Source organism: Cetorhinus maximus, chromosome 4, assembly GCF_964194155.1.
Source record: "Cetorhinus maximus chromosome 4, sCetMax3.hap1.1, whole genome shotgun sequence".
Lineage (NCBI taxonomy): Eukaryota > Metazoa > Chordata > Chondrichthyes > Lamniformes > Cetorhinidae > Cetorhinus > Cetorhinus maximus.
The window spans coordinates 66,492,279-66,518,554 of NC_135882.1; the positions used below are offsets into that span (position 1 = coordinate 66,492,279).

Below are 26,276 nucleotides of genomic sequence, written 5' to 3' on the forward strand. Positions count from 1 at the left end.
GAAAAGAAAAATGCAAGTTGTGGGCAATTAGGCAAAGTTTATGAATTAATGGTCCCTGCCACTTTAAGAATAGGACTGGTGGGACCACCAGCTTGGACTCATCTGAGCACCACAACATCCGGATTTCAGCGTAAGTGAGCTCGCTGAAAGTGGTGCTGTTACATTCACTACTATTGGGAGCACGAGATCCGAGCCAATAATTCTGGCTCACATTTTCATATCTCATAAGATTATATATGAAAACCAAGTATATACCTATTAAGCATTTGAAAATTATGAGAATATTTGATCTTGTCTAGCGAATTGAAAGCCCTGTGAGAGACGACAGGCTTTTTTTTTAAACGTTTGAACAAAACCTGCATTCAAATAGCAGGTTCCAGATTTTACTAGATGGGCGGTATCTGGACTGTTTCTTTTCATTGCATTCTTGTATCCAGTTCCAGACCCCCTAGGTACAGGAACAGGAATAGCTTTCCACTTCTCTGGTGGGAAAAGATGTACGAGATAAAGGGAACCAAGGAAAGATAGGGAAAAATAACTTTAAGAAAAAATAAATCGTTTAAACAAAATGCACTGGAATGCTATTTTATATGCAGAGTGAAACATGTACAACAGACTCTTTTGTTACTGAAGTTGTGATATATATTTGGGTCTAAATCATTAAGATTGGGATTGTTTAGACAATAATCGTTATGAGCACATAGACCTAGATTTTCAGTTAGTACATTTCCTGGCTCTGACAATAGTTTTATAAGTTGATGTGTGTCCTACAATCTGAGATCAGTTTCTTTTAGTTTTCTGTCCTGGCAGAGGTATTATGGGCTGAAACACTTAGCCCTGATCATGGTTGATCAACAGCAGAATTACTGTCAGGTTTCCACCATGACTTTGGGGTTTCACGGTGGAAAAATCATAATCATTGAATTTTTTCAGCAGGGAAAGAAGCCCAGCTTATTACGCCTATACTGGCCATCTGAGAGACCTATCCATTTACTGTAGTGTCCTTCCTCATCCTTAAAGTATTTATCCACTTCCCTATTAAAAGCAATTATGGATTATGCTTCCAATATTATTACTGGTATGTATTTCATGTCCTTAAAACCCTGGACAAAAATACACTTTCCTAAACTCGTCCTTTGTTCTTTAGGTGTTAACCTTAAAGTTCTGTCTCTAGTTACTGATTCACCAATGGAAATACTTTCCTGCAGTGATGCATGAAGTGCATTGGGTTAATATTACATCTTTTGCACTCAAAGACCCTATGTATAAAATCAGAATTCCATATGCATCTATTTTGAAAAAGAGCTTTATCAAATCATTATCTGACTATCAAAGATTTGCATATTTGAATCCTTATGTCGCTCTGCTCCCTTACCCTTTTAAATTTTTATAATTTGTTTTCATCAAAACCTTTCTTAATTTTGACTATCTCCATAGTCTCCTTTCAACCTTCAATGAAACATCCCCAGTTTCTCTACTCTTTCCTTACTCTTCTGCATCCTTTTGATAGCATCAAATTCTTTCCAAGAATAAGACACCCAAAATTGGGTATAGTATATTCGTAAATGTGACCTAAATAATGACTTTCACAGGGATAGCATTACTTTTGTTTTTGTACTCGATGCCCTATCTATAAAATTTGGACTTCCATTTGCTTTCTTTAAAAAAATATCTCAAAAACTCAATATCTATCAAAGAATTATACATCCGATCCCCCATGCCTCTCTGCTCCACTACCCATTTGAAATGTCACCATTTAGAGTATATTATATCCCCTTATTCTCCAGCCAAGATTTATTTGTTCAATTTGTATTCTCCTGTCATCCCCAAGTTGCAGTCATCTGTTCTCAAGTATCCATGCTCCCTATTTTTTTATACTGTCTGCAACTTTTGATATTGTCACGTCATATCATTTAAAAACATTGTGTCCCAGGATCAGTGGTGGAACCATTCAGGGCTGAGATGTGGAGAAACTTCTTCGCTCAGTGGGTGATGAACTTGTGGAATTCTCTACCACAGAAGGCTGTGGAGGCCAAGTCACTGAATATATTTAAGAAGGAAATAGATAGATTCCTAGACACTAAATGTGTCAAGGGGTATGGGGAGAGAGCGGGAGTATGGCGTTAAGATAGAGGATCAGCCATGATCATATTGAACAGTGGAACAGGCTCAAAGGGCCGAATGGCCTACTCCTGCTGCAATTTTCTATGTTTCTATATTTTTATTACTGATTAAACGTCTCCAGTTCTGAAAACAGCACTTAACCACTACTCTTCTTTTCTGGGAGTTTTAGTAAACTCAAAATTCAACATGGAAAATAAGTACTTCAGCAGGCAATTTGAAGGCTCTTTCCACTTAGATTAGGACATGGCTTTAGGGTGAAAGGGGAAAGGTTTAGGGGGAATATTAGGTGGAACTTCTTCACTCAGAGAGTGGTGAGAGTGTTGAACGAGCTACCATCTGACGTGGTAAATGTGGGCTCACTCTTAAGTTTTAAGAATAAATTAGATAGATACTTGGATGGGAGAGGTCTGGAGGGTTATGGACTAGGTGCAGGTCAATGGGACTAGCGGAATAATATTTTGGCACAGACTAGAAGGGTCGAATGGCCTGTTTTCTGTGCTGTAGTGTTCTATGGTTCTATGGTTCTAATTGCCTGAACTATAGATTCCACATAGTTTTACCTCTAAGTTTTTTTTCCCCTGACCATGATCATCCTAAGATTCTCTTGAGTTCGGTTTCTCTATTGCCTTGATCGTTTAAAATGTTTCCTTACTCTTTAGGCCATATTAACTATTCCATGTCAATGGGGACCTCTCTCTCTAGATCTTTGCTTATCTCCCCCTGTGCGGTTCCAATATCTCAGTTGATGGCCAGATTATCAAATCCACTTCCCTTAAAACAGTTTGTATATTGTGTCCTCTTTCCCTAGCTCTTTCTCCTACTTGCCTCATACCATTTTACACATGCAACAGCTACCATCTTATCTTGTTCAGGTGTCTGGAGAGACTTTAAAATCCAATAAAGTATTTTCATAACAGTTTTAAAACAGAAATCAGGCATTGACATGTTTTGCTTTCTTATCTTCTCAAACAACATTTTATTGTCTCAAAAGTAACTCATTAAATTGTGTCTGACACTTAGAATTACATTAACTCAGCCAAAATTGGATTTCTGCCAAACTTTGTCAAGGTCTTGAGCTTCATATTTTGGAAACAGACTTATAAATACAAAAGCTTGCAGCATTTGAATTAGTGCCAATTGTTATCAAAAACCCTTTAAAATGAAAATTCCCTTTTGAGAACTTTATCACGAACCAAACCTCAAAATTTAAACCTTGTAAGAACTGTAATTTACACTATAAAAATTAAAACTGCCTCTTTCTCATGTGTATTGATTTGTATCCAAGTTAAAAGTCCCATATGTTTATCGACACATTCTTCATCTTAGATAGCATCCTAGTTATTCAGAAGTAACCTGTTAAATTACACTGCACTTTTTACATCTCAAGATTGTCCCAAATTCAAATCACAGTGTTGTTGGGATGCAGATTTCCTTTCATATTTAATTCATCTCTTCAAAAGAAACCCCTTTTTATCCATTGGAACCACCTAGACCGTATGTTTATGCCTTTTGGTTTTCCTAGAATCCTTTAAACTTTAGGTAATATTTTTTCCCTCAGAATTTTAGAATACCAACTCATGAGTTAATGTAACTCATATGTATCAATCCCAATCAGCCTGGAAGCTGGTGATACTAGTCTGCAAAGGGGTGGTACAAAGGTTGGTTCATCTAACCATGTTTTAGTTTTACAATACCTTCAAATTGTGATTTTTGCCAGAAATCTCAACTTAAACCTTATACTCAAAACTTTGGAATGTTTGAGTATACTTTTCCTTTAATCTAATATGGGGCTTTTAACTCTAAAATGCTGAACTGCACACACAAATGACAATTTAAGGAAGGAAACACATTAAAGCTCACATACAAATGCTTCCTTGCACACAAACAAACATATATTTAGTGGTATGTATTTATATTTCTGTATCCTTAACTTAACGTCTTAAAACTCTCATATTCTAAACAAAACTTCGATTAGCAGTGGGGGTAATAAAGGGATCCTGAAGGCTCCACCTATAGAGACAATCAAACTGACGGAAGCTCACATTTCCTCTGCTCATGCCTGTCACTGCTCATTAACTCCCTAGGTGTACCCCCATTTTCTCTCTTTCTCTCTCTCTCATTCTTCAGCACAAGCAGCTCTTGTAACTTAGATTAATTCATTTTTTTAAGTTACAGAAAATTCAGTAGCGGACCTTTCGAGTCCCAGTCATCCTTCCACATTTTCTTGACTCATTTTTACTATTGTTCTGCTATGAATCTCGTGATGGTGTCCAGGGTTCCCCAATCAAGTTCCGTAGCACTTTCCTGTTTTCCTGACAGCATTCTATTTTGTTTGTCTCTGCACAATTAATTAATGCGGCTCTGACAACTTAGTTACTCACGGTTTAATTAGGGGTCTGGCCTCCCTGCGTAGCTTTGGTTATGGTTATATTTCAAACCTTAGCCCACCAGCACAGCTGCACCTCCTCTTAACTGGGGTCTGGCCTCCCTGCGTGGCTTCGGCACCGCTAGCCCGCCAGTGTGGCTCTTGCCTCCTACCCTGGCGCCTCTTCTCCCTGTCCTGTCCTGAGTCCTCCTCCTGATTCTTTGATACTCAGCCGGACTATTCTTGGGTAGGCTTACTACACTAACTACGTGTGGTAAATGAAATATACTCACCCACTTGCAGAGCCATCCCAAGGATCCGATCCGAGTATCCTGACGAGTATGCCAAACTTTGTGGTATCTTTGACAAACGGACCACAGGAATCTCAGGTACAGGTCACGATCATTTATTCGAGCAATTGCAAGGAGAGAACCATCTGAAGGCAGCTTGAGATAGCACTCTGCTAAATTACAAGTGTTCAGCATATTTATACTTCACAGAATCACATACATCTCTGGCATCAGGTACATCCTACTTTTCACCCAGGCAGAGACCTTCCCTCCTCTCTAAGCAGGGACCATCTGTCCTTTCCCTATCTGTTGAAGAGCACACTTTATCTTAGTTGTTTTCCAACCTATGTCTCCAGCCTGACTCCCAGGACACTCAATCTTTCTTATTTTTAATTCCTTCATGTCCAGTCTAGCTCTCAGGACCTTGCTGGTAATTGCAAGCCCTACGGGTGTACAAAGTTCATCTGGTTTAACTGTTTAACTATTGATTTACTGGTTTGCGATGGCCTGCCTGTAGATTCTAATTCAAGTTATTCATTCCCTTATAATGAATTCTCCCTTACCATAAATTCTCACTTACTTTCTTCCCCCTAACAGACATAGAGGAAATGTTTTCACAGGGAGGTGAGACCAGGCTAGGTGCTATAGAATCATAGAATCATATAAATATAAGATGGTCATCTCAAAGGAAATTCAAGAGAAACTTCTTTACCCATGGTATGGTTAGAATGTGGACTTTGCTACTGCAAGGAGCAGTTGAGGCAAATACCAAATCCATTTAAGGGGAAGCTGCAACCTACCCAATCTTGTTAAATAGCCATTTAAGGCCATTCAGAAGCTTATTAGCAACTCGCTCAGTTTTGGCTCAGTAGGTTGGGTTCAATGCGCCAATATGACATGACGGAGGCAGTGGTCACTTAGTGGGAGCACTGATCTACATCGGGACAGGAGCAAAAAGCAACAACAATTATAAGAACATGTGAGATGGTCCTCACTGTGCCAGCAGCAGAAAGGATGCAGTGTTTCCAACAGCAGCAAATTGCAAAGGAGCACAGAGAAAGAAGACTCAGTGCTGACCAAAATAAAAGCAGAAAACCCTAGTACAATGCTGGCAAGTCTATCAGCACATGAAAAAAGAAAGGACAGGTTAAGGTTTAAAGTGCAGACCTAATTTATGGCCATCCTTATGTCTCCTTTAGTTTATTGTTAAATTCTCATGACGCCAGAGTTTCAGAGAGCTCTCCACAATAATGATGTTATTTGTCGCTGTTATAATTGATTGGATCTGCACCTGAGATAGTAGGCTGTGTTTGCGGACCTTCCACCTAACTTTGGTTCTCACCATTATGCTGCTGAATTCTTGTTCTTGTATTTTTTTTCATGGCATCTCACTAAGTAGTTGTGCTCAGTAATAACAAGAATCATTCAATGTGCGCTTTTGTTTTGAGGGGGTGGGTGGTGTTCATGCCTCATGCGCAACCCACTGTCACCTATTGAGGACTCAAGATGAAATGGTGTCAGGTTTCATGGAGTTTGGCCTGAGTAGCAATGAGAAGCTGCATCTGCCAGAGCAGAGGCAGACCTCTGGACATCAGGGGCGAGGTGGAAGGGGCAGGAAAGCTCCAGCGTCTAAGCCAGACAAAAACTTGGTGACTGCACTCCATCGCTCTTGCAATCCTCACTTCCCATTCTCTGGAGTACCATCAGCACAACATGGAAACAGACAAGTCAGCCCGAGTGCAACAACTTTCAAAGTGCTTTAATGGCTCAGCAATAAACATCTTTTCACATTATAAACACACAAGTAACTCACAAAGTAATGTCAGTAACAAGGTGGCCTCCATGGCTGGCTACTCTTACAAGGTTCTCTCGCTGTGGCAGAGGATGAGGTAGAGGCAGACTGCTTGTTTGTGCCTGCCTCGGCCTGAGATGTCCGTAGCAACCATCCTCATTGTGGTGGGGCGGGGCAGCACACCTCCAGCTGCCTCACTGGTTACACCATGGGGAAAACTCTGTCATGGAGTGACGGTAGTTACCTCGCATGTTGGACAGGGTATGGGGGTGAATGATAATGATGGTGGCCTCCCCACCATCATCATTTGTTGCTACCTCAGTCCATAACACCCTAGATTGCTGGGGGTGGGGGCAGGGCTGTCCACCAGCTAAGGTGCAGCTTCCTTTTTCCTTAACTGAGGGTTCCCCCCCACTGTGGTTAAAAGGGCCCTCAACCCTGTCCGGCCCATCTCTCGCGCCTCTGCCCTCACCTCTTCCCCTCCCTCCCAGAACCATGATAGGGTCACCCTTGTCCTCACTTTTCACACCACCAACCTCCACATTCAAAGGATCATCCGCTGCCATTTCCACCAACTCCAGCAAATGCCACCACCAAACACATCTTCCCCTCATTCCCCCCTTGTCGGCATTCCATAGGGACTGTTCCCTCCAGGACACCATGATCCACTGCTCCATCACCCCCAACTCCTCATCCTCTTTCCACAGCACCTTCCCATGCAATCGCAGAAGGTGCAACACCTGCCCCTTCACCTCCTCCCTCCTCACCGTCCAAGGCCCCAAACACTCCTTTCAGGTGAAGCAGCGCTTCACTTGCACCTCCTCTACATCGGGGAGACCAAACACTGACTGGATGATCGCTTTGCGAAACACCTTCACTCAGTCCGCAAGCATGATCCAGACCTTCCTGTCGCTTGACATTTCTCTCATGCTTGCACTTGCTCTCATGCCTACATGTCTGTCCTTGGCCTGCTGCAATGTTCCAGTGAAGCTCAACACAAATTGGAGGAACAGCACCTCATCTTCCGTTGAGGTGCTTTACAGCCTTCCGGACCTAACATTGAGTTCAACAAATTCAGAACATGAACTCTCCCCCCCGTCTTTACCCCTTTTTTAGTCCTTTTTTTTTGTTTATTTATTTATTCACTCATTTCTTTAATTTATTTTTTATCCTTTTTCCCCAACCCCCAAACAGGGCCATCTGTCACTTGTTTTTATGTTTTGCTTTCACAGAGCTCTGACCCTTGTTCTGCCGTTAACACATTCTGCTAGCTTACCTTCGTGCCACTGTCAGCAGCTTCTTTAGTCTTTAACACTACCACTAACACTCCCTTTGTCCTGTGTTCATGACATCTTTGTCAAATTTCTCCTTAGCTGCCACCTATCCCTGACCTTCTATCTTGCTCCACCCCCTCTTAAACAGTATAAAATCCATTACATTTCTACTTCTCTTTAGCTCTGAAGAAGAGTCATTCGGACTCAAAACATTAACTCTGTCTCTCTCTCCACAGATGCTGCCAAGCGTGCTGAGTTTTTCCAGAATTTTCTGTTCTTGTTTCAGATTTCCAGCATCCGTAGTATTTTGCTTTTATCCACACTAAGTTTCTCTGCAACATTAGAGCCACTGACTGCTCAATGCTGAGTCTGCCATGCATCCTCTACATGGCATTGCTCTGTTCCCACAGCCACTCATGGAGGGCTATATGCAAGATCATTGAAGTTTGCCACCCTCTTAACGGAGGAGTGCACACACTCAAAGATAGTAACCTGGAGCTAATGCTCTGGGGACATGAGTTAAAACCCCATCATAGCAGCTGGTGGAAATTTAATTCAATTCATTAATAAATCTGGAAATAAAGTCCAAGTAATGGTGACCATGAAACCATCAGATTATGGTAAAAACCAAATTGATCTTCAGGGAAGAAAGTCTGCTGTCCTTACCTGTTTGCCCTACATGTTACTCTTAACTGCCCTCTGAAATAGCCTAGCAAGCCACTAAGTTGCACCAGTTTCATGGCATCAGGTCAAACATGGACAAGGAAACCTCCTGCTGATCACCACCTACCACCCTCCCTCAGCTGATGAATCAGTGGTGTTCCATGTTGAACACCAGTTGGAAAAAACACTGAGAGCAGCAAGAGCATGAAGTGTATTCTGGGTGGAGAACTCCTCATTACAATCACCAGAGTGGCTCAGTGGCACCACTACTGGGGAAGCTGACCAAAACCTGAAGGTATCGCTGCTAGACTGGGCCTGTAGCAGGTGATGAGGGAACCAACAAGAGGGAACAACCTTCTTGTCTGCACCCTCACCAATCTACCTGTAACACATGCATCTGTCCTTGACAGTATTGGTATGAATGACCACGCTATCTGTGGTGGCCCCTGTTTCTGATCCTCCAGTCTTTGAGGCTGGACACTCTAGCCCCATATAACACCTGCTCCTCTGAATCCTGAGAAAACTGAAAGCTGTGAGTATCCTCCTTCCAGGTGTGCCCTCTCCTTTTTGAGATTTCATCTCCCATTTGGCCTGCAAAGTGAAGAAATATACCATTAGCACAAGGCCTCCTTCCTACTTGTAGCTTTACTTGCTGACCTTACAGGCTGCACTCCAGCCTCTGACCACCAGTATTGGACAAGACACCACAGCACACCCCTCTTCTATTGTGAGTAGCTCTCTCTGCATCCTCAAAATGCCCCTCTCCTTGGCATCCTGGTGACTGCTGACCTGGAGGTATAGTATCAGTGACTCCCTCACCATTCATCTCGCCAGACCACCTCCAGCCATGCTTTCTTGGTCTGTCTTATTAGGATCTCCTGTTACTGCTGACAGGGGATGAGAATGTTCCTTCAGGCACTAACTGCTTCCAGCATTGCCTACAGTGAATCTTTGAAAAAAGGAAGGGGGTTGCCCTGGCATGGGGAGGGGTCATCCCTTTACATTGCTCATACCTCCATTATGTGGATAAACGGCAGACCAAGCAATGGCTGCCACTCTCTTAAAATTGGACCTGCCTCTGTTTTGGTCTTATCTCCTTCCTATGCCCACTGTCGGCCAAAGCATCAGGAAATTGTGTGGACTCGTGTTTACATTGGTGCAGGGTCAGGACCTGGAAGTCATCATGATGCTGGGGATTCTAACTAACCCAAACAGACTTTAGTTTTCTAGTAAACGTCCATCATATCCCAATCTACATGGCTATTATCATCTGCTTATACTGGCTTTCATACTGTTTATTGCTTTAATAAATTATATTCCAAAGAAATCAGGCTGGGTAGACAATGGTCTAAATTGAGGCAGGACATTAATTGTATGTAGTAATTATGGTTTTGTTAAATGTTGGACTGTACCTTTAAGAATATTTCTGTGATGTAAGATCACATGATCTGTGTAAACCAATGTGTTAGCAGCACAGGCTACCTCCAAGACAGTGTAGAGATAGAGATGAAGTTAAATACACACTTGTAGTTGCTGCTGGCTGTATTGCAAATAAACCTAATGTTTCCACTTAGAAAGTTGTCTGCAGATCAATTCTATTACAAATACATGACAAAGCCACACTATAACAAACTGGCGATGAGGATAAATCAAGATAAATTGGAATTGGTACTGTACCTCACCCAGCGATTGTATCAACATCCGTTGAAAATATCAATCCCTTTGAGCTAGCCACAGACGATTGGTCTCAGTATATAGAATGCCTCGTGTTCTTCTTTCAAGCAAACAAAATCATGGGGGAGGAAAAGAGGTGAGCAATCCTCTTGAGTATTTGTGTGGGCAAAGTTTGCTGGCACCCAGCAAACAAAATTAGTGGACCTCGTGAAGGGCCATTTTCAACCCAAGTCCTCAGTCATGATGCAGAGATTCCAGTTCAATTCCCAAAATAGAGCCTCGGGTGAAACTCTTTTTATTCATTCACGGGATGTGGGTGTCACTGGCTGGTCCAGCATTTATTGCCCATCCCTAATTTCCCTTGAGAACTGAATGGCTTGCTAAGCCATTTCCGAGGGCATTTAAGAGTCAACCACATTATCGTGGGTCTGAAGTCACATGTAGGCCAGACCAGGTAAGGATGGCAGATTTCCTTCCCTAAAGGACATTAATGAACAAGATGGGTTTTTACGGCAATTGACAATGGTTTCATGGTCATCATTACACTTTTAATTCCAGATTTTTCATTGAATTCAAATTTCACCATCTGCCATGGTGGGATTCGAACCCAGGTCCCCAGAAAATTACCCTGGGTATCTGGAGTACTAGTCCAGTGATAATACCACTACGTCACTACTTTCCTAACTACTAGCTATGTGGCAAATTTAAAACAATTAATTGAGCACTGCGAGTTCGGTGAGACTCTAAACAACATGCTCAGAGATCATTTAGTCTGTGGTGTGAAATAAGTCACTACTCAGAGAAGATTGCTGGTTGAAGTGAATCTGGATTTTAAGAAAGCGTTAGAAATAGCGCTGGCCATGGAAAGCGCTGTAAGAGATTCACAAGCAATACAGGAGGTACAAAATGGGGACATACTACAAATTTGGTGGGCGGGGGGCGGGGAAACAGACAGCAGAAAGTGGCGCAAAAAAAGCGAGACTCTGCCATGAAGTGGGAAACAGCCCCAGCTAACCGAAAAATTAGGACAAATTATTTAACAGTTAAATCGAAGAACAACTTTAATCGATGTGGAAATAATCAGTCTTTTAGCTATTGGCAGTTTAAAACAGTAGAATGTTACTTTGGTCACAGAAGTGGACATATAATGAGACAGAGCAAAGAGAGATTTAAACAGGTTTGCAAACAACGGAAGAAGCCCAATGAAACCTATAGTGTAGAAGAGCCTGAAACAACAAATTCTGACATTTATTCATTGTTCAATATGAAAGTTGGGAAAGCAGAGCCAATATTTGTTACAGTACAAGTGAATGGTAAACCATTAAAAATAGAAGTAGACATGGGAGCTTCCACTACTGTAATTGGAGAACACGCTTTCAGATACTTAAATAATGGTGAACATCAATTAAATTTGGAACAAACATCTGCCAAACTGAAAACGCACACAGGCTAAGAAATCCAAGTAAAAGGTATCAGCAGAGTAACTGTCCATTATAGAAACCAATTGGCACTGCTAGCCGTGATGCTGGTAGTAGGTGAAGAGTCAAGCCTTCTTGGGTGAGATTGGTTAAAGGAGATTAAATTAAACTAGCTTCCGGTTGAGAGTTGGTGGGCTACCAGAGCAGCTTAAAACGTATGCCACTGTCTTCAAGGACGAACTGGAAAAAATCCAAGGCCTGCAAGCCAAGATTTATGTGGATCCAGAAGCAACCCCTCGCTTCATGAAGGCAAGACCGGTGCCATACACTCTTGAGAGAGGTTGACATTGAGCTGAACCAGCTAGGGAGGTTGGGTGGCATAAAAGCAGTTGTTCTCAGAGTGGGCAGCACCCATAGACCCTGTCCTTAAACCAGACCAGACCATCCGAATTTGTGGGGACTATTATCTAACAGTCAACAGAGCAGCCAAACTGGACAGGTACCCCATTCCAAAAATCAAAGACCTAAATGCTAAACTAGTCAGAGGGACAATGTATACAAAGCTTGACATGATTCACGCATGACGCCTCCCAGGAATTCATCACAATTAATACCCACAAAGGGTTGTACCGATATACACACTTGCCTTTCGGTGTTTCCTCAGCCTGTGCCATCTTTCAGAGAACAATAAAAAGCTTATTTTAGGGACTACCCCAGGTTGTAGTCTACTTAGATGATGTGCTGATAACTGTATTCACCGAAAAGGAACATTTGGCTAACCTGGAGAAAGTCCTAAAACGCTTTTTACAAGCAGGAGTGCGATTGAAAAAGGGAAAATGCACTTTTCAAGCAAAGGAAGTAATCTATTTGGGTCACCGGGTAGGTTCTCAGGGGTTACACCCGGTTGAAGAAAAAGTTAAAGCAAAAGGAGAGGCACCTGCACCCAAGAACGCCTCTGAATTTAAATCATTTTTAGGAAGGATAAATTAATATGGGCGATTTTTACCTAATTTACCTACAGTTCTGGCTCCTCTGCATTCAGTGCTAAGAAAGAACAAACATTGGTCTTGGGAGGCACCCCAAAAAGAGGCTTTCATGAAAGTGAAACAGCTGTTACACTCATCCAATCTGTTAGTGCATTATGACCGGACAAAAGACTTGGTGCTAACATGCGACGCGTCTCCCTATGGAGTGGGAGTGGTACTCTCTCAGACGACGGCACAAAACAGCCAATAGGATATGTATCCAGGACACTTGCCACAGCTGAGAAAGGATATTCCCAGATTGAAAAGGAAGGTCTGTCAATTATTTCTGATGTAAAAAAATTTCACCAATACGTGCAAGGGCGGCGTTTCATGATAGTATCAGCGCACAAACCATTATTGGGTTTGTTTAGTGACGAAAAGACTATACCACCCATAGCTTCAGCAAGAATACAATGATGGGCCCTAATTTTGGTGGCTTATGAATACACCTTTGTACATAGGCCTGGCATTCACATCGCAAATGCCAATGCCCTGAGTCGCCTGCCCTTTACAAGATAATGATGAACATGTTCCAGTTCCACAGGAACTCGTTTTACTGTTAAACTTTCTAGATTCCTTGCCAGTATATGCCAGACAGATTGGAGGCTGGATGAGTCGGGACCCAGTCCTTTCTTGAGTGTGAGATCAAGTGTTACATGGTTGGTCCCAGGAGCCAGACTATGATGAAATGACACCGTTCTTCAACCGAAGACATGAGATGAGCAATCAAGGTGGCATTCTATTGTGGGGTGCACGGATAATAGTTCCTCCAAAGGGAAGGGAGCCAGTTTTAGTCAAACAATATAGTGCCACCCATGGATCTCCTGAACAAAGACCGTAATGCGTAGCTACCTATGGTGGCCGGGGATGGATGGCGATATTGAAAATGTGGTGAAGCACTGTGTGCAACGTCAGCAGCTGCAAAAGTTGCTGGTGGCAGCTCCATTGCACCCATGGGAGTGGCCTGGTAGACCCTGGGTGCGGTTACACATTGGCTACGTTGGATCCTTCCTTGGAACCATGTTTCTACTAATTATAGATGCTCATTCCAAGTGTTTAGATGTTTATGAGGTGAAGTCACCAATGTTGGGCGCGACAATAGAGAAACTACCCCAGCCCCACGCCCCCCCGAATGTACGGCCTCTCCGAGCCCCCTGACCCTCTCCTGCAGCCCTCTGACATCCCCCAGCCACCCCGAATGTCCGGCCCCCCAAGTCCTCCCAAATGTCCGAGCCCCCCCCAGCTTCCCGCAAATGTCCAAGCCCCCCCCGCCCCCCTCGAATGTCCGACTGCTACCCCGCCCCCCCCAAATGTCCGATGTCTAAACCCCCTCAAATGTCCGACTCCCACCACCCCCCCCAAATGCCTGACACCCCCACCCCTCCCCGATGTCCGACGTCCCCCACACCCCCACCAATGCCTAACCCCATCCAACCTTTATTACCCCACAAATCCTATCCACTTACCTTCTCCTTGGCCTGTCAATTTCAATCAGACCCTTAAAGTTACCTGGTTTAGGGCAGCTAGCGCCGTAAAATGGGGCATGTCCTCCTTCAATTTGACTCTGCTGACTTCAGAGACAGCTGCACTGCCTGGATCTCACCTGGCCTGAGTGGGAAGGTCGGGCGAGACAGGCATGAAATAAATTTGGCACAGGTTAGTGGGCACAGTGTGGCAATCCAACATTGATTGCCACTCCAAGGAAGTTACAGCCCATATAATACCGAGCCACATAACAGTGTATTAGGGCAGATGACTAAAAGCTTGGTCAAAGAGGTAGTTTTAAAGGGTGTCTTAAAGGAGAGATGCAGAGGCAAAGAGGTTTAGGGAGAGAATTCCAGAGTTTAGGGCCAAGACAACTGAAGGCATGGCCACCAAAGCTGGAGCAATTAAAATCAGGGATGCTCGCAATGCCAGAATTAGAGGAGAGCAGATATCTGAGGGCTGTAGGGTTGGAGATTAGAGGGAGGGAGGACCCAGGCCATTAAGGGATTTGGAAACAAGACTGAGAAAATGTTAAAATTGAGGCACTATTTAATGGGAAGTCTGTGTAGGCCAGCAAACACAATAGTGATGTTGAATCATATTCATTGTAAGTTAGGACAGGCTTCACAAATATCCCCATTCTCAATGATGGGGGAGTCCAACACATCAGTGTAAAAGATAAGGCTGTAGCATTTGCTACAATCGTCAGCCAGAAGTGCCGAGTGGATGATTCATCTCGGTCTCCTCCGGGTGTCCCCAGCATCACAGATGCCAGTCTTCAGTCAATTCAATTCGCTCCACGTGTTATCAAGAATTGGCTGAAGGCACTGGACAGTGCAAAAGGCTATGGGCCCTGACAATATTCCAGCAATAGTACTTAAGACTTGTATTCCAGAACTTGCCACACCCTAGCCAAGCTGTTCCAGTGCAGCTATACCGGCATCTACCTGGCTATGCGGAAAATTGTCCAGGTATGTCCTGTGCACAAAAAGCAGGACAAATCCAAACCGGCCAATTACCGCCCATCAGTCTACTCTCAATCATCAGTAAAGTAATGGAAGGGGTCAGCAACGGTGCTATTAAGCAGCACTTGCTTAGCAATAACCTGCTCACTGATGCCAAGTTTGGGTTCCGCTAGGGCCACTCAGCTCCTGACCTCATTACATCCTTGGTACAAACATGGGACAAAGAGTTGAACTCCCGAGGTGAGGTGAGAGTGACTGCCCTTGACATTAAGGCCGCATTTGACTGAGTGTCATCAAGGGGTCCTAGCAAAACTGGAGTCAATGGGAATCAGGGGGCAAACTCTCCACTAGAGTTATACTTAGCACAAAGGAAGATGGTTGTGGCTGTTGGAAGTCAGTCATCTCAGCTCCAGGACATCACTGCAGGAGTTCCTCAGGGTAGTGTCCTAGGCCCAACTATCTTCAGCTGCTTCATCAATAACCTTCCTTGCATCATAGGTTCAGAAGTGGGGATGTTTGCTGATGATTGCACAATGTTCAGCACCATTTATGGCTCCTCAGATACTGAAGTAGTCTATGTCCAAATGCATCAAGACCTGGACTACATCAAGGCTTGGCCTGACATGTGGCAAGTAACATTTGAGCTACACGAGTGCCAGGCAATGACCATCTCCAACAAGAGAGAATCTAACCATCACCCCCCTGACGTTCAAGGGCATTACCATCACTGAATCACCCACTATCAACATCTTGGGGGTTACCATTGACCAGAAACTGAACTGGACAAGCCATATAAATACTGTGGTTTCAAGAGCAGGTCAGAGGCTAGGAATCCTGTGACGAGTAACTCACCTCCTCACTCCCTGAAGTCTGTCTACCATCTACAAGGCACAAGTCAGGAGTGTGATGGAATACTCCCCACTTGCCTGAATGAGTGCAGTTCCCACAACACTCAAGAAGCTTGGCACCGTCTAGGACAAAGCAGCCCGCTTGATTGGCACCACATCCGCAACCATTAACTCCCTACACCACCAATACACAGTAGCAGCAGGGTGTACCATCTACAAGATGCACTGCAGAAACTCACCAAGGCTCCATAGATAGCACCTGCCGAATCCACGACCATTACCATCTAGAAGAACAAGGGCAGCAGATAGATGAGAACACCACCACCTGGAAATTCCTCTCCGAGTCACTCACCATCTTGACTTGGAAATATATTGCCGTTCCTTTACTGTTGCTGGGTCAAAATTCTGTAACTCCCTTCGAGGGGTACCTACACCACATGGACTGCCGCGGTTCAAGAAGGCAGCTCAAGGACAACTAGGAATGGGCAATAAATGTTGGCCTAGCCAGTGAAGCCCACATACCCTGAATGAATTTTTTTAAAAACACGCAAAGTTTTGGATGACGTCAAGTTTAGGAAGGGTAGAATTGGGAGAGGCCAGCCAGGAGTATGTTAGAATAGTCAAGTCTAGAGGTAATTAACACATGAATTAAGGTTTCAGCAGCAGAATAGCTGAGGCAGGAGGGGAAACAAGTAATATTACAGATTGGAAATAGACACTCAATGACAGCGCAATGTGTTTAAAAGGTCATCTCAGGGTCAAATATGACACCAAGGCTACTAACAGTCTGGTTCAGTCTCAGGCCATTGTCAGGGAGAGGGATGAAATTGTTGAAGAAGCAGTTTGTGTTCGGGTCTGAACACAATGCCTTCAGTCTTCCCAATATTTAATTGGAGGACATTTCTGCTCATCCAGTATTAGATGTCGTACAAGCAGTCTGACAATTTAGAGACAGTGGAGGTATCAAGAGAGGCGCTTGTGAAATAGAGCTAGGTATCATCAGCATACATGTGAAAACCAATGCTGTGCTTTCAGATGAAGTTGCTGAGGGGCAGCATATAGATGCGAAATAGGAGGGTCCAAGGTTAGATCCTTGGGGAATGCCAGAATCAAATAAACACATTACTGTTCTCATGCAAAATGCAAAATATAAACAATGTTAAAAGTGTATTTGACAGTTTTTAAAGTATGTAAACAGTGGTTTATGTATAATTCATAATATAGTGTTTCAGCAAGAAGTAAACGCTATTTTCTTTCAGATTTAGCAGACGAGCTTCCTGTTTGCCATAACAAAATAATTATAGACACAAATGGGTATAAATCCCAATTGAAGCATGCACTTTATTACTGACAGGTTAAAATATAAAAAGATAATGTACAACACAATGATAGCAGAATAAAATTTAAATGAATAGAAACATTAAAACAAATTAAAAATGCACTATGTTTAATTTGAAATTACCACATTTTTAATGTTCCCATTACCATGAGATATATTTGTTTTGAAATTGGTTTGGTTTAAAAGTTAAATGATGTAATGTTAATGGGACACAATTGAAGGTTACAAACTAAATACATTTCCACTCATCAAAATTCTTGCAAGAAAATGATGTGCATAATGACTATCAAAAAACACACAAAATCACGAAGGAAAGTGGTTAAAGGAAAGGGGTGAAAATATGTTTAACATAGCAACACATGTTCCCTATACATTTTTCTTCAATAAGGCTCTCAGTTAAAACAATCTATCAGAAAACTTTTGTCTGACTCCTGACTTCTAATTTTTTTAATGCTAGGTTATGGAACTCCCACTTTAGCTTAAACTCATTACAATGAATTCTAGTCTCTTACAGGTTACTTTACAACAAGAATCAAATACATCACATCATTAGAACAAAACTGATCCCATAAAATATAGATACATACATTACACACCAGTTTACTGCAACTAATGTATTAGTTAATATACACTGCGTAAATATTGAAAACATTAACCCTTTGAGCTGTGCAGTAATATTTCAGATTAAATGTTTTACTGCAAATCAGCAAGGAAGACAACACAGCTTATTCCCCAAATACATGCTTGGATAAGTGTACTCATTCCAATTAGCTTTTGTATAAAAGTGTTAAGTGAGACCACAGAGGCAAACAGACAATGGTAATGAGCAATGCATGTAATATGCAATATCGCAAGAACTACAGAATACTGGAGGTGTAAAAATACAGGAAGCAGACACTTAGTAAATCCAAATGTTAATTGGGCCTCTGAATTTCTCAATTTCATATTGTATAATGTTTGTGGAATGTGAAATAAGAAAAATAAAGCCAAACATAAAATATAACTGCCCCAATCTTATTATAGATTTCACCTTGACAGAACTGGTCTAGGACAGCTGTCACCTAGAGTCAAGCCCTCATATTTCTATTTATATTAAAATTCTTAACTGTAGACATTCTAAAGTAAAGTGTCCATAATTAGCTGTTACTAGTTAAGCTTCCTTCAACATTAGTAGGTGACACTGATCAGCATTCCCAAATTAATTTTAAGACTACTGTAACATCTGTATGTAACATCACATGATGCTGTGAAATTATGTCAAAATTTCTGTACAGCTCTAATAGCTGTGCACATGAACATTTTTATGTCTTAAATGCCAATTATGTTTTTAAAATGTTTCTGATGTGCTATGATTGGGCTTGAATTTTCTGTCCATCTCTCTCAACTACTGGCTTCTCAATGAAAAGTGGCTGCTGTTATGCTGTCTCTCTGTATGTGTACTACTGGATCCTGTGTTCTAACAGCTTCCTTCTACAAGAGGCTTGCTTCCTTTAATCTCTGTTCTCTTCCATCCCAATCCCCTTCAACTCTGGCTCTGTTTAAGTATCACTGCCTGTGAGTCTACATTCTCCATAATTTTTATTTTTTACATATTTGAGGCTATAGCTCTGCTTCCTGCTGGCTCCATTTAAATAACATTTTTACTTCAGTTACATTGAACATATATAGTTCATATGTCAGTTAAAACAAAAAAATGTTTTCTGGACAAAGAATTATAGATTACAGAAATTTTAAAAAAATCAGGACTAAGAAAGCATTTAGTCAGTGCCATAGTGAAAAAAAAATGCAGCAGCATGAGCAACCAAGTGACAAGGTGTGATTTTTTTGTTAAGCAGGGTTATTAATTGGTACTGAAGATGAAGGGCAATTATCTAAAAACAGAAACACTTTTGACAAAAGGAGATGCCTCCAGGAAACTGCATTGGTGACAAAATGAGTTTAAGAGAGATAATATATGGGCCTAACTTCTATAAATCTCAATCAAACGCAAGAATGAGGTTGGAGGGCATCTACATGTGAGAAGTAATAATTGCATTCCTCCTACAAGTTGTAGGTTATATCAATGATTATATTATTTGCAAAACTAATTACTGTAGTGTTTTGGGGGAATGTTAGACTGCACTTTTGATAAGTAAAACAGAGGTTTTAGAGATTTTAAAACAATATATTATTTATTTACTCTGAAGCTAAGCAGTGTAACATTCTTACAACTTCAAGTAGTAAAATAAATTGGGCTTAAAGTGCACAGCTTTTCACATGAATGATTTAAAAAATATTCTTAATGACTAATACAACGTAGGTTTTTGAGGCTTATACACAACTAAAGTGCAATAAGGAAGTCAAATGATTCCTGGATTAATCATTCGCACTTCCATTTTGAGACCGAAATGGTACTGGGGTCTTCAAAGGATTAATTAATGCCTCATACCTACTACACAAAACAAATTTAAACTCAAACTTTAGAACTCATTATTTTGTCCAGTTATATTTTGGATTTGCAAATTTCAAACAGTTAATTTACACCAATTTTACAGTTAAAACAGATTTAGGCACAAATAGTCGTGTGGAGAAAGTGTTAAAACTAAAGGAACATAATGGTCACAATCGGTTTCAAGAAAAAAAGGGGAATCAAGTTTCTTTTTCCCCAAGTTACTACGCCTGAACTCTAGAACAAAATAAGTCACCTCACATTCAAAAAATGTTCCACCTCTATAAATTTCTCCCAAATGCAAGCATGGGAGGTAACACGTTAGCCCCAAGGAGGCCTCGGGTATAGATTTTGGTGCCAGATTCCATATTTTCCTTTATAGATCTGATTATTGCATTCCAAGACAATTCAGTACACAGGCACCAAAATGCTAAATATCAGCACTGAGACTTCCTTTGTGTTTTATCAGCTTTAACTAAATCATCTGCTGGAGGTCAACCCCTTCCAGCATTTTTGTTTAATGGTAACATTTTGAGACCGCTGTCTTGCCTGCCTCTGCCCCCATCCCACTTTTCTATACTCAAATTGAGAGCTTTGGTAGGAATTTTCTAAGACTGGGAGAGGGAAAAGGAGATGCACTATAGGTTCTAGCATCAACCTCACAGCATCACAAAATGTCTTGCACTTTAAAAATGAGCAGCATTGTTTAACTTGGGTTCAAGTTAAGTGTTTCAGGAAGAAGAAATAGCTTTTAAAAAAAAAATACATTTAGGGTCTTATATTGTGGGGTTGTATTTAGATTTCTTTATTTAAAGAAAATGAGAAATGATTGCAGTAGCCACACAACAGAATGTTATAATTGAAAGCTCTGTTCAACCTCCCTTCTGAAGTTACAAGCCTCTGCTCCCACCTTCTCACTGAAATTCAGAAATAATGCTGAACTTCTCTGTGAAACAACTTTAGGCATGCTTGGTGGACAATATAGTGTGTAGACTGTGAAAAAAAAGTACATAATTTTATTGCAGTAAAATATAGAAACATAAAACTACATGGAGAAGCTATTCAGTATACACATCTTGATTAATGCTGTCCTTATTGCATGAATGCATGCGTGGTAATTATTCCATACCAAAAATTAGGTAATAAATAGTCCAATATCAGAATATCAATCAACAAAGTTTTTTGACTTTTTTGGGTGAAGAGAAAGGAGAAGTTTAACATTTTTTTTTAAGTGGTTCAACCATTCAAATTTAAAGATCATTGCTCATTTACATCGGAAAGTTTAAAGGTTACATAGGGAACTACAGGACCAAACAACAGCTCGCAGTTATTCTGACTAGTACCAAAAACTAATACCTGTCAGTTGGCCGCTCCTTCAAATATTTATCCAACCACACTTCTTTTTTCTACCTTAACTTTGCCACACAGTCTGTTTCTATTGGCTTCTTGGCAGTACATTCATTTGCTCATTACCATCTGTGTAAAGTACTTGCATCTAACTGTCTATATACATTCCCTCTTCTAAGTCTGGACATGTAGGACCAGGTTGTAGATTGTGGCAATCTCAAACATGTGACTGAGGTTAAATTTATTTATTTTCTTAAGGTTTTGTGTAACATGACAAGAAAATGGCAGAAGTATTAAATAATTAATTTGCCTCAGTTTTTACTAAAGATGATGACAAAACAGACACTTCATTAGGGAATGAGTTAAAAATAATGTAGTTTGGATAGAAAGAGAGAAAATAATTGACAAACTCGCAATTCTAAGAGCATAAAACCTCAGGCCTGGATGGTATGCACCCACACATGCTCAAGAAAATCTGGGAGATAACAGAGGCACTGATGCGTGCATGTGATGTTTATGTATATACAGATAGATGGGAGTGCAGGGGTATCCAATCTCTAAGAGGAGAGGAGGGGGCAAGGAGGGTTGGCATTCCTGCTCCAAGTGCAGTAAAGGCAGTTCTTCCTGAAGTTTTCCTCATCTCCTTTCAGCCTGGAAAACCTAGCTGGCCACTGTCAAAACTGCAAAGCAGGTTAAATCAGTCTGCCAGCCTCATTGAAATATTAAATTTGCTAACTTGTCTCTTGGGAGTGCGTTGACTAGTTTCAGACTTTAAAAAAATTAATCTCTGACCTAAACTCAACCCCCCTGTTTTATGGGTGTTAATATCAAGCCCATTAACACATACGGGAATTTCTTTATCTTTTTATGGACAAGTGTCTTTCTGATACATAGGTAAAATAACTGATAAAGCAGTATGCCAGGGATTAAAAACCCACTGTATTTTGATCCACTTTTTAAAAAAAATGCTAGTAGTGTACAATTTACAGGTTTTAGATAGAAAGAGTACAATGTTAATTAAGAGATTCAGCAACAACTTACAACTATTTTCAGATATATTCAACATACAATATTTGCATATCAGAGCTTTCATCTTCCCCTAACAATTGAGAAGGTGCAAAGATATCTTTGCATAAATAGCTTTCTTTATCATGTCTCAAATTCTGCTTCTGCTTAACAGAGACAAGATTAATACCAACATATGGACATTTAAACTCTTTCCTCTGCACTTTTTAAAAAGATCTTAACCTATTTAAAATAGAGGAAGGAATTTCCTTAAAATATAAGAAGTGTTCTTATACTATTAGTTCACCATGCAATTTCCAGGCCATCATTTAATGCATCTACTGACAGAACTGTGTTGGTATTTACCAATTGTTATATTACTGATTTATTTTCACATTCTTTTACATTAAAGAATAAAAGGACACATATTCCTAAAATACTTCCCACAATCTTAGGATGTGCTCATGGACAATGAAGTACTTTTCAGATGTAGTCACTCTTATAAGGAAACATGGCACATAAGTTAACATCCCCAAAACAGAGGTGAGATAAATGACCAGAAAATAGTTTCTTTAAATGATTTTGGTTGAGGGACATAATTCTCCAAGGTCTCAGGTGAACTTCCCTAATTTTTTTCAAATAGTGGCATGGGATCTTTTAATTTCATCTGATGGGGCAGGCAGGGTCCTTGATTTAATGTCTTATGCAAAAGATGGCAAAGCACCTCAGAGTGGAGCACTCCCTCAGGGCAGCATCGACTTGTCAGCCTAGATTACATGCTCAAATCTTTGGAGTGATGCATGAACCCACAACTTTCTGATTCAGAGGTGAGAGTCAAAGCCACGTTAATTAATTGCACCAATGTGAAAATATCAACTTCCTTGTAGCACTTATGATTTTGGGATATTAAGTTAATGAATAAGCATGCATATCCTTAATGGGAAATATTTGCATAGAAGGAAATCAACATGGGAAAAGTCAACAAAGTATCAGAAAAAAAGTCTTACCTTTTATTTTATTCAAGAAAATCCAGATTATTGGATTTACTTTACTCATTAGAAACAACAAATAACTCACATGAAGCATCTTTTACACGTGAAATAAACACAGGTGCACAGAGGTACTAAGACCATTGAAGAGTAACTCCAAAGCTTCAGATAAAAATACAAGACAAAAGAATTGTGATTCAACAGCATTAGCTAGTAAATGCCAATTTTTCCACGCTGTATAACCTGAATCTGTGTAAAGCAGTTTACCTTTTGAGACCAAGATAACTCATCTATTTAGCCGTGTGTGTCACAATAATCTGCAAAATACTATAAGTACTTTCATTAACACAATACCACCTAAATGCTTAATTATTTCAAATGATTACAGAAACAGTCAGTAATTTAGATACACTACGAAGAGATAAAATATTTAGCACCCCAGGCGGCCAGCTGTAGACATTTACCAACATAATTCACTTTATACTGGTAACTTCCACGTATACTTCAAACCCCAGTCATTTTGTATATACATAATTTGCTGTAGCATGTTTTTCTTTAATCATTCTGTACAAAAAATTGACACATTTGTACACTAGATTTAAATTAATGAATAGATACACGAGGTAAAGTTTAAACTTGAATTATTTGATTTCAAATATCATTTGTAAGGGAGCTCATTTAACTCAATTTACTCTTCTGTTATGTTCATGGTTATATTCAGTTTTACTTTTTCATTGGCCAATATATTTCCATTTGGTTTACCAAGTTTATTTTGTACTCAGTGAATGGCAGGTTTGTTGCTACATTTGGATGAAAGCTCAGTGCTGAGCCACAACATAAAAGGTGGGGAAAGCTTCCCCCCCACAAGTAAGCGGTTTCATTCCTTCATTATGCCAGACACAAAAGATACTGAACTTTGCTTTTATCTGCCTAGAGGAATTTTCTCTACATCACACATAGCGGACACTCACTGACCACATGCTTTGCCCCTCTCAGCTTATAAATAAGATTCATAATAAAGGCACCAATCTGACTCTGCAATTTTATTGCAGTCAACTGTAAAGAAATCTAAAATCTGTGATAATCTGATTGGCATTTGTAAACAATGCAGAAATGAAGAATTTGTAATAAGTTAGTGTTCCTCACTATTTCACATTTGCTACACTGTACAACATAAAATTCCAAAATTGAAGTATTTTTCCTTTACAAGATGGATTTACTTTTGTGTGTAAAGTTTCATCTAACAGTTGCTTAAACCTGGTAATGTAATACTAAGCACTGCAATACTTAAGTGTGATGAGTTTTGAAAATTGCATCAGCATGTTTTCCTTGAACATATTTATACTGCATGATCAAAGGGTCATCCTTCTCACTCCACATTCACAACAGAACTTTGCCAACTCCACAGGATACTTGGTTCCACATTCATGACAAAATCTTGGCAGTTGTTGACCAGTTGAACTTCTAACGCTGCCTTTCGTGATTCCATCATTGACAACTAGGGAATTATCCCTGGTGTCTAAACCAGATTTCACACTATTCCTGGAAAAGAAAAGTATAGTTTATCTTAATGTAATGGCAGGATTTCAAGCTTCAGCAAAGAGCAAGATTTCAATAATAGTTCAGAATATCCAGTATTAATCTGAATTAAAACAAACCCCAGAAAATGCTGTAAATACTCAGCAGCTCAGGCAGCATCTATGGGAGAAACATTTTATTCAGAAACATTAACTCTGTTCCTCTCCACAGACGCTGCAGAATATTTGCAGCATTTTCTGTCTTTGTTTCAGATTTCCAGCATCTGCAGTATTTTACTTTTGAATTAATCTGAATATATTTTTCTAGAATCTGAGACAAGGTTAGATCTTTAATCAGAGGTCATGTGGCCATCAACAACCTTCTCCCAGTGTCAGTCAATGTTCGCCATCTTCATACCTTGCTTGCAGGTGTCTTTGTAGCGGACGCCCAGGAAGTCGTGACCTATTGGCCAGTTCACCATCCAGAAGTTCTTTGGGTATACGGCTGTTATCCATCTGATGAGCGTGGCTGAGCCAGCGTGGACTTTGTTGGCTTTTAATGAGCATTTGCTAATGCAATTTGCATGCTCCAGGATCTCAGAGTTGGTGACCTTGTCCTGTCAAGAGATGCCAAGGATGCATGAGACAGTGGACGGTGGAAACTGTTCAGCTTTTTCTCCTGCCATATGTTGTCCAGGTCTCACTACTGTAGAGGAGAGCGCTAAGGACACATGCTTCGTAAACTTGCAGTTTGGCATTCTCAGTCAAATTGCTGTTGTTCCACACACTCTTATTCAGTTTTGATGTAACAGCTGTAGCTTTCAGCATCAAGTGACAGATTATTGGTGATTATGGAGCCTAGGGAGAAGAAGATGTCAACAACCTCCGCTGTCACATTGTCAAGGTGCTATCCTGGACCATGACATTTGTATTCCTGATGCTGATGGTCAAACCAAACTCTTTACAATCATGAGAGAATCTCTCCATTTGCCGCTTGTGTTCCTCAGTATGGAATGATAGTGCGGCAATGTCAGCGTACAGCAACTGTCTGATGAGGACTTGCATATCTTTGTCTTGAATCTTAGATGAGCAAGGCTCAGCTGCTTCCTGTCGTTCTGGTATGTAAGTAGACACCCTCTGTAGATGGCGTGAAGGCATAAATGAGCAGCAAAGAGAAGAATATGCCAATGAGTGTCAGTGCCGCAACATAATCCTGTTTGACCCCATTGTGAGTTGCAAAGGGTTTTGATGCTGCTCTGTCATAGCTGACCTTATGCATCATGTTGTCATGGAAGGAGGAGATCATATTGAGCAGCTTCAACAGGTGGGCAATTTTCTCCAGCAGCCTAAATAGACCTCTCTGCTCATAAGATTGAATGCCTTGGTGAGATCGATGAAGGCAATATATAGTGGTCTTTGTTCATGGCATTTCTCTTGCAGATGCCAGACAAAGATCATGTCAACCATAGATTTTCCAATGGCAAGGGTAGCTTGGGTAATGAGTTCATCGAGTGTTTTCAGAGCAGTTTCTTAGAGCAGGATGTGCTAGAGCCAGTGAGCAGACTATACTACATCTGGTAATGTGCAATGAGACAGGATTAATTAATGACCTCATAGTGAAGGCACACTTAGGTAGCAGTAATCATAATGTGATTGAATTTCACATTCAGTTTGAGGGAAAGAGGAGTGGATCTAAGACTAGTGTTTTAAACTTAAATATGGGCAATT

At 40.8% G+C, this 26,276-nt stretch overlaps 1 protein-coding gene across 1 annotated transcript in view; it reads right to left on the reverse strand.

The window, feature by feature from the left end:
* Positions 1 to 17,238: 17,238 nt before the first annotated feature.
* zc2hc1a (zinc finger, C2HC-type containing 1A) overlaps positions 17,239 to 26,276 on the reverse strand; it is a 101,658-nt gene continuing 92,620 nt past the window's right edge. Inside the window, exon 9 of the mRNA XM_078540266.1 lies at positions 17,239 to 24,573. Coding sequence (XP_078396392.1) covers positions 24,384 to 24,573 — 190 coding nt within the window. The 3' untranslated portion in view covers positions 17,239 to 24,383. The remainder of the gene's footprint in view (positions 24,574 to 26,276) is intronic.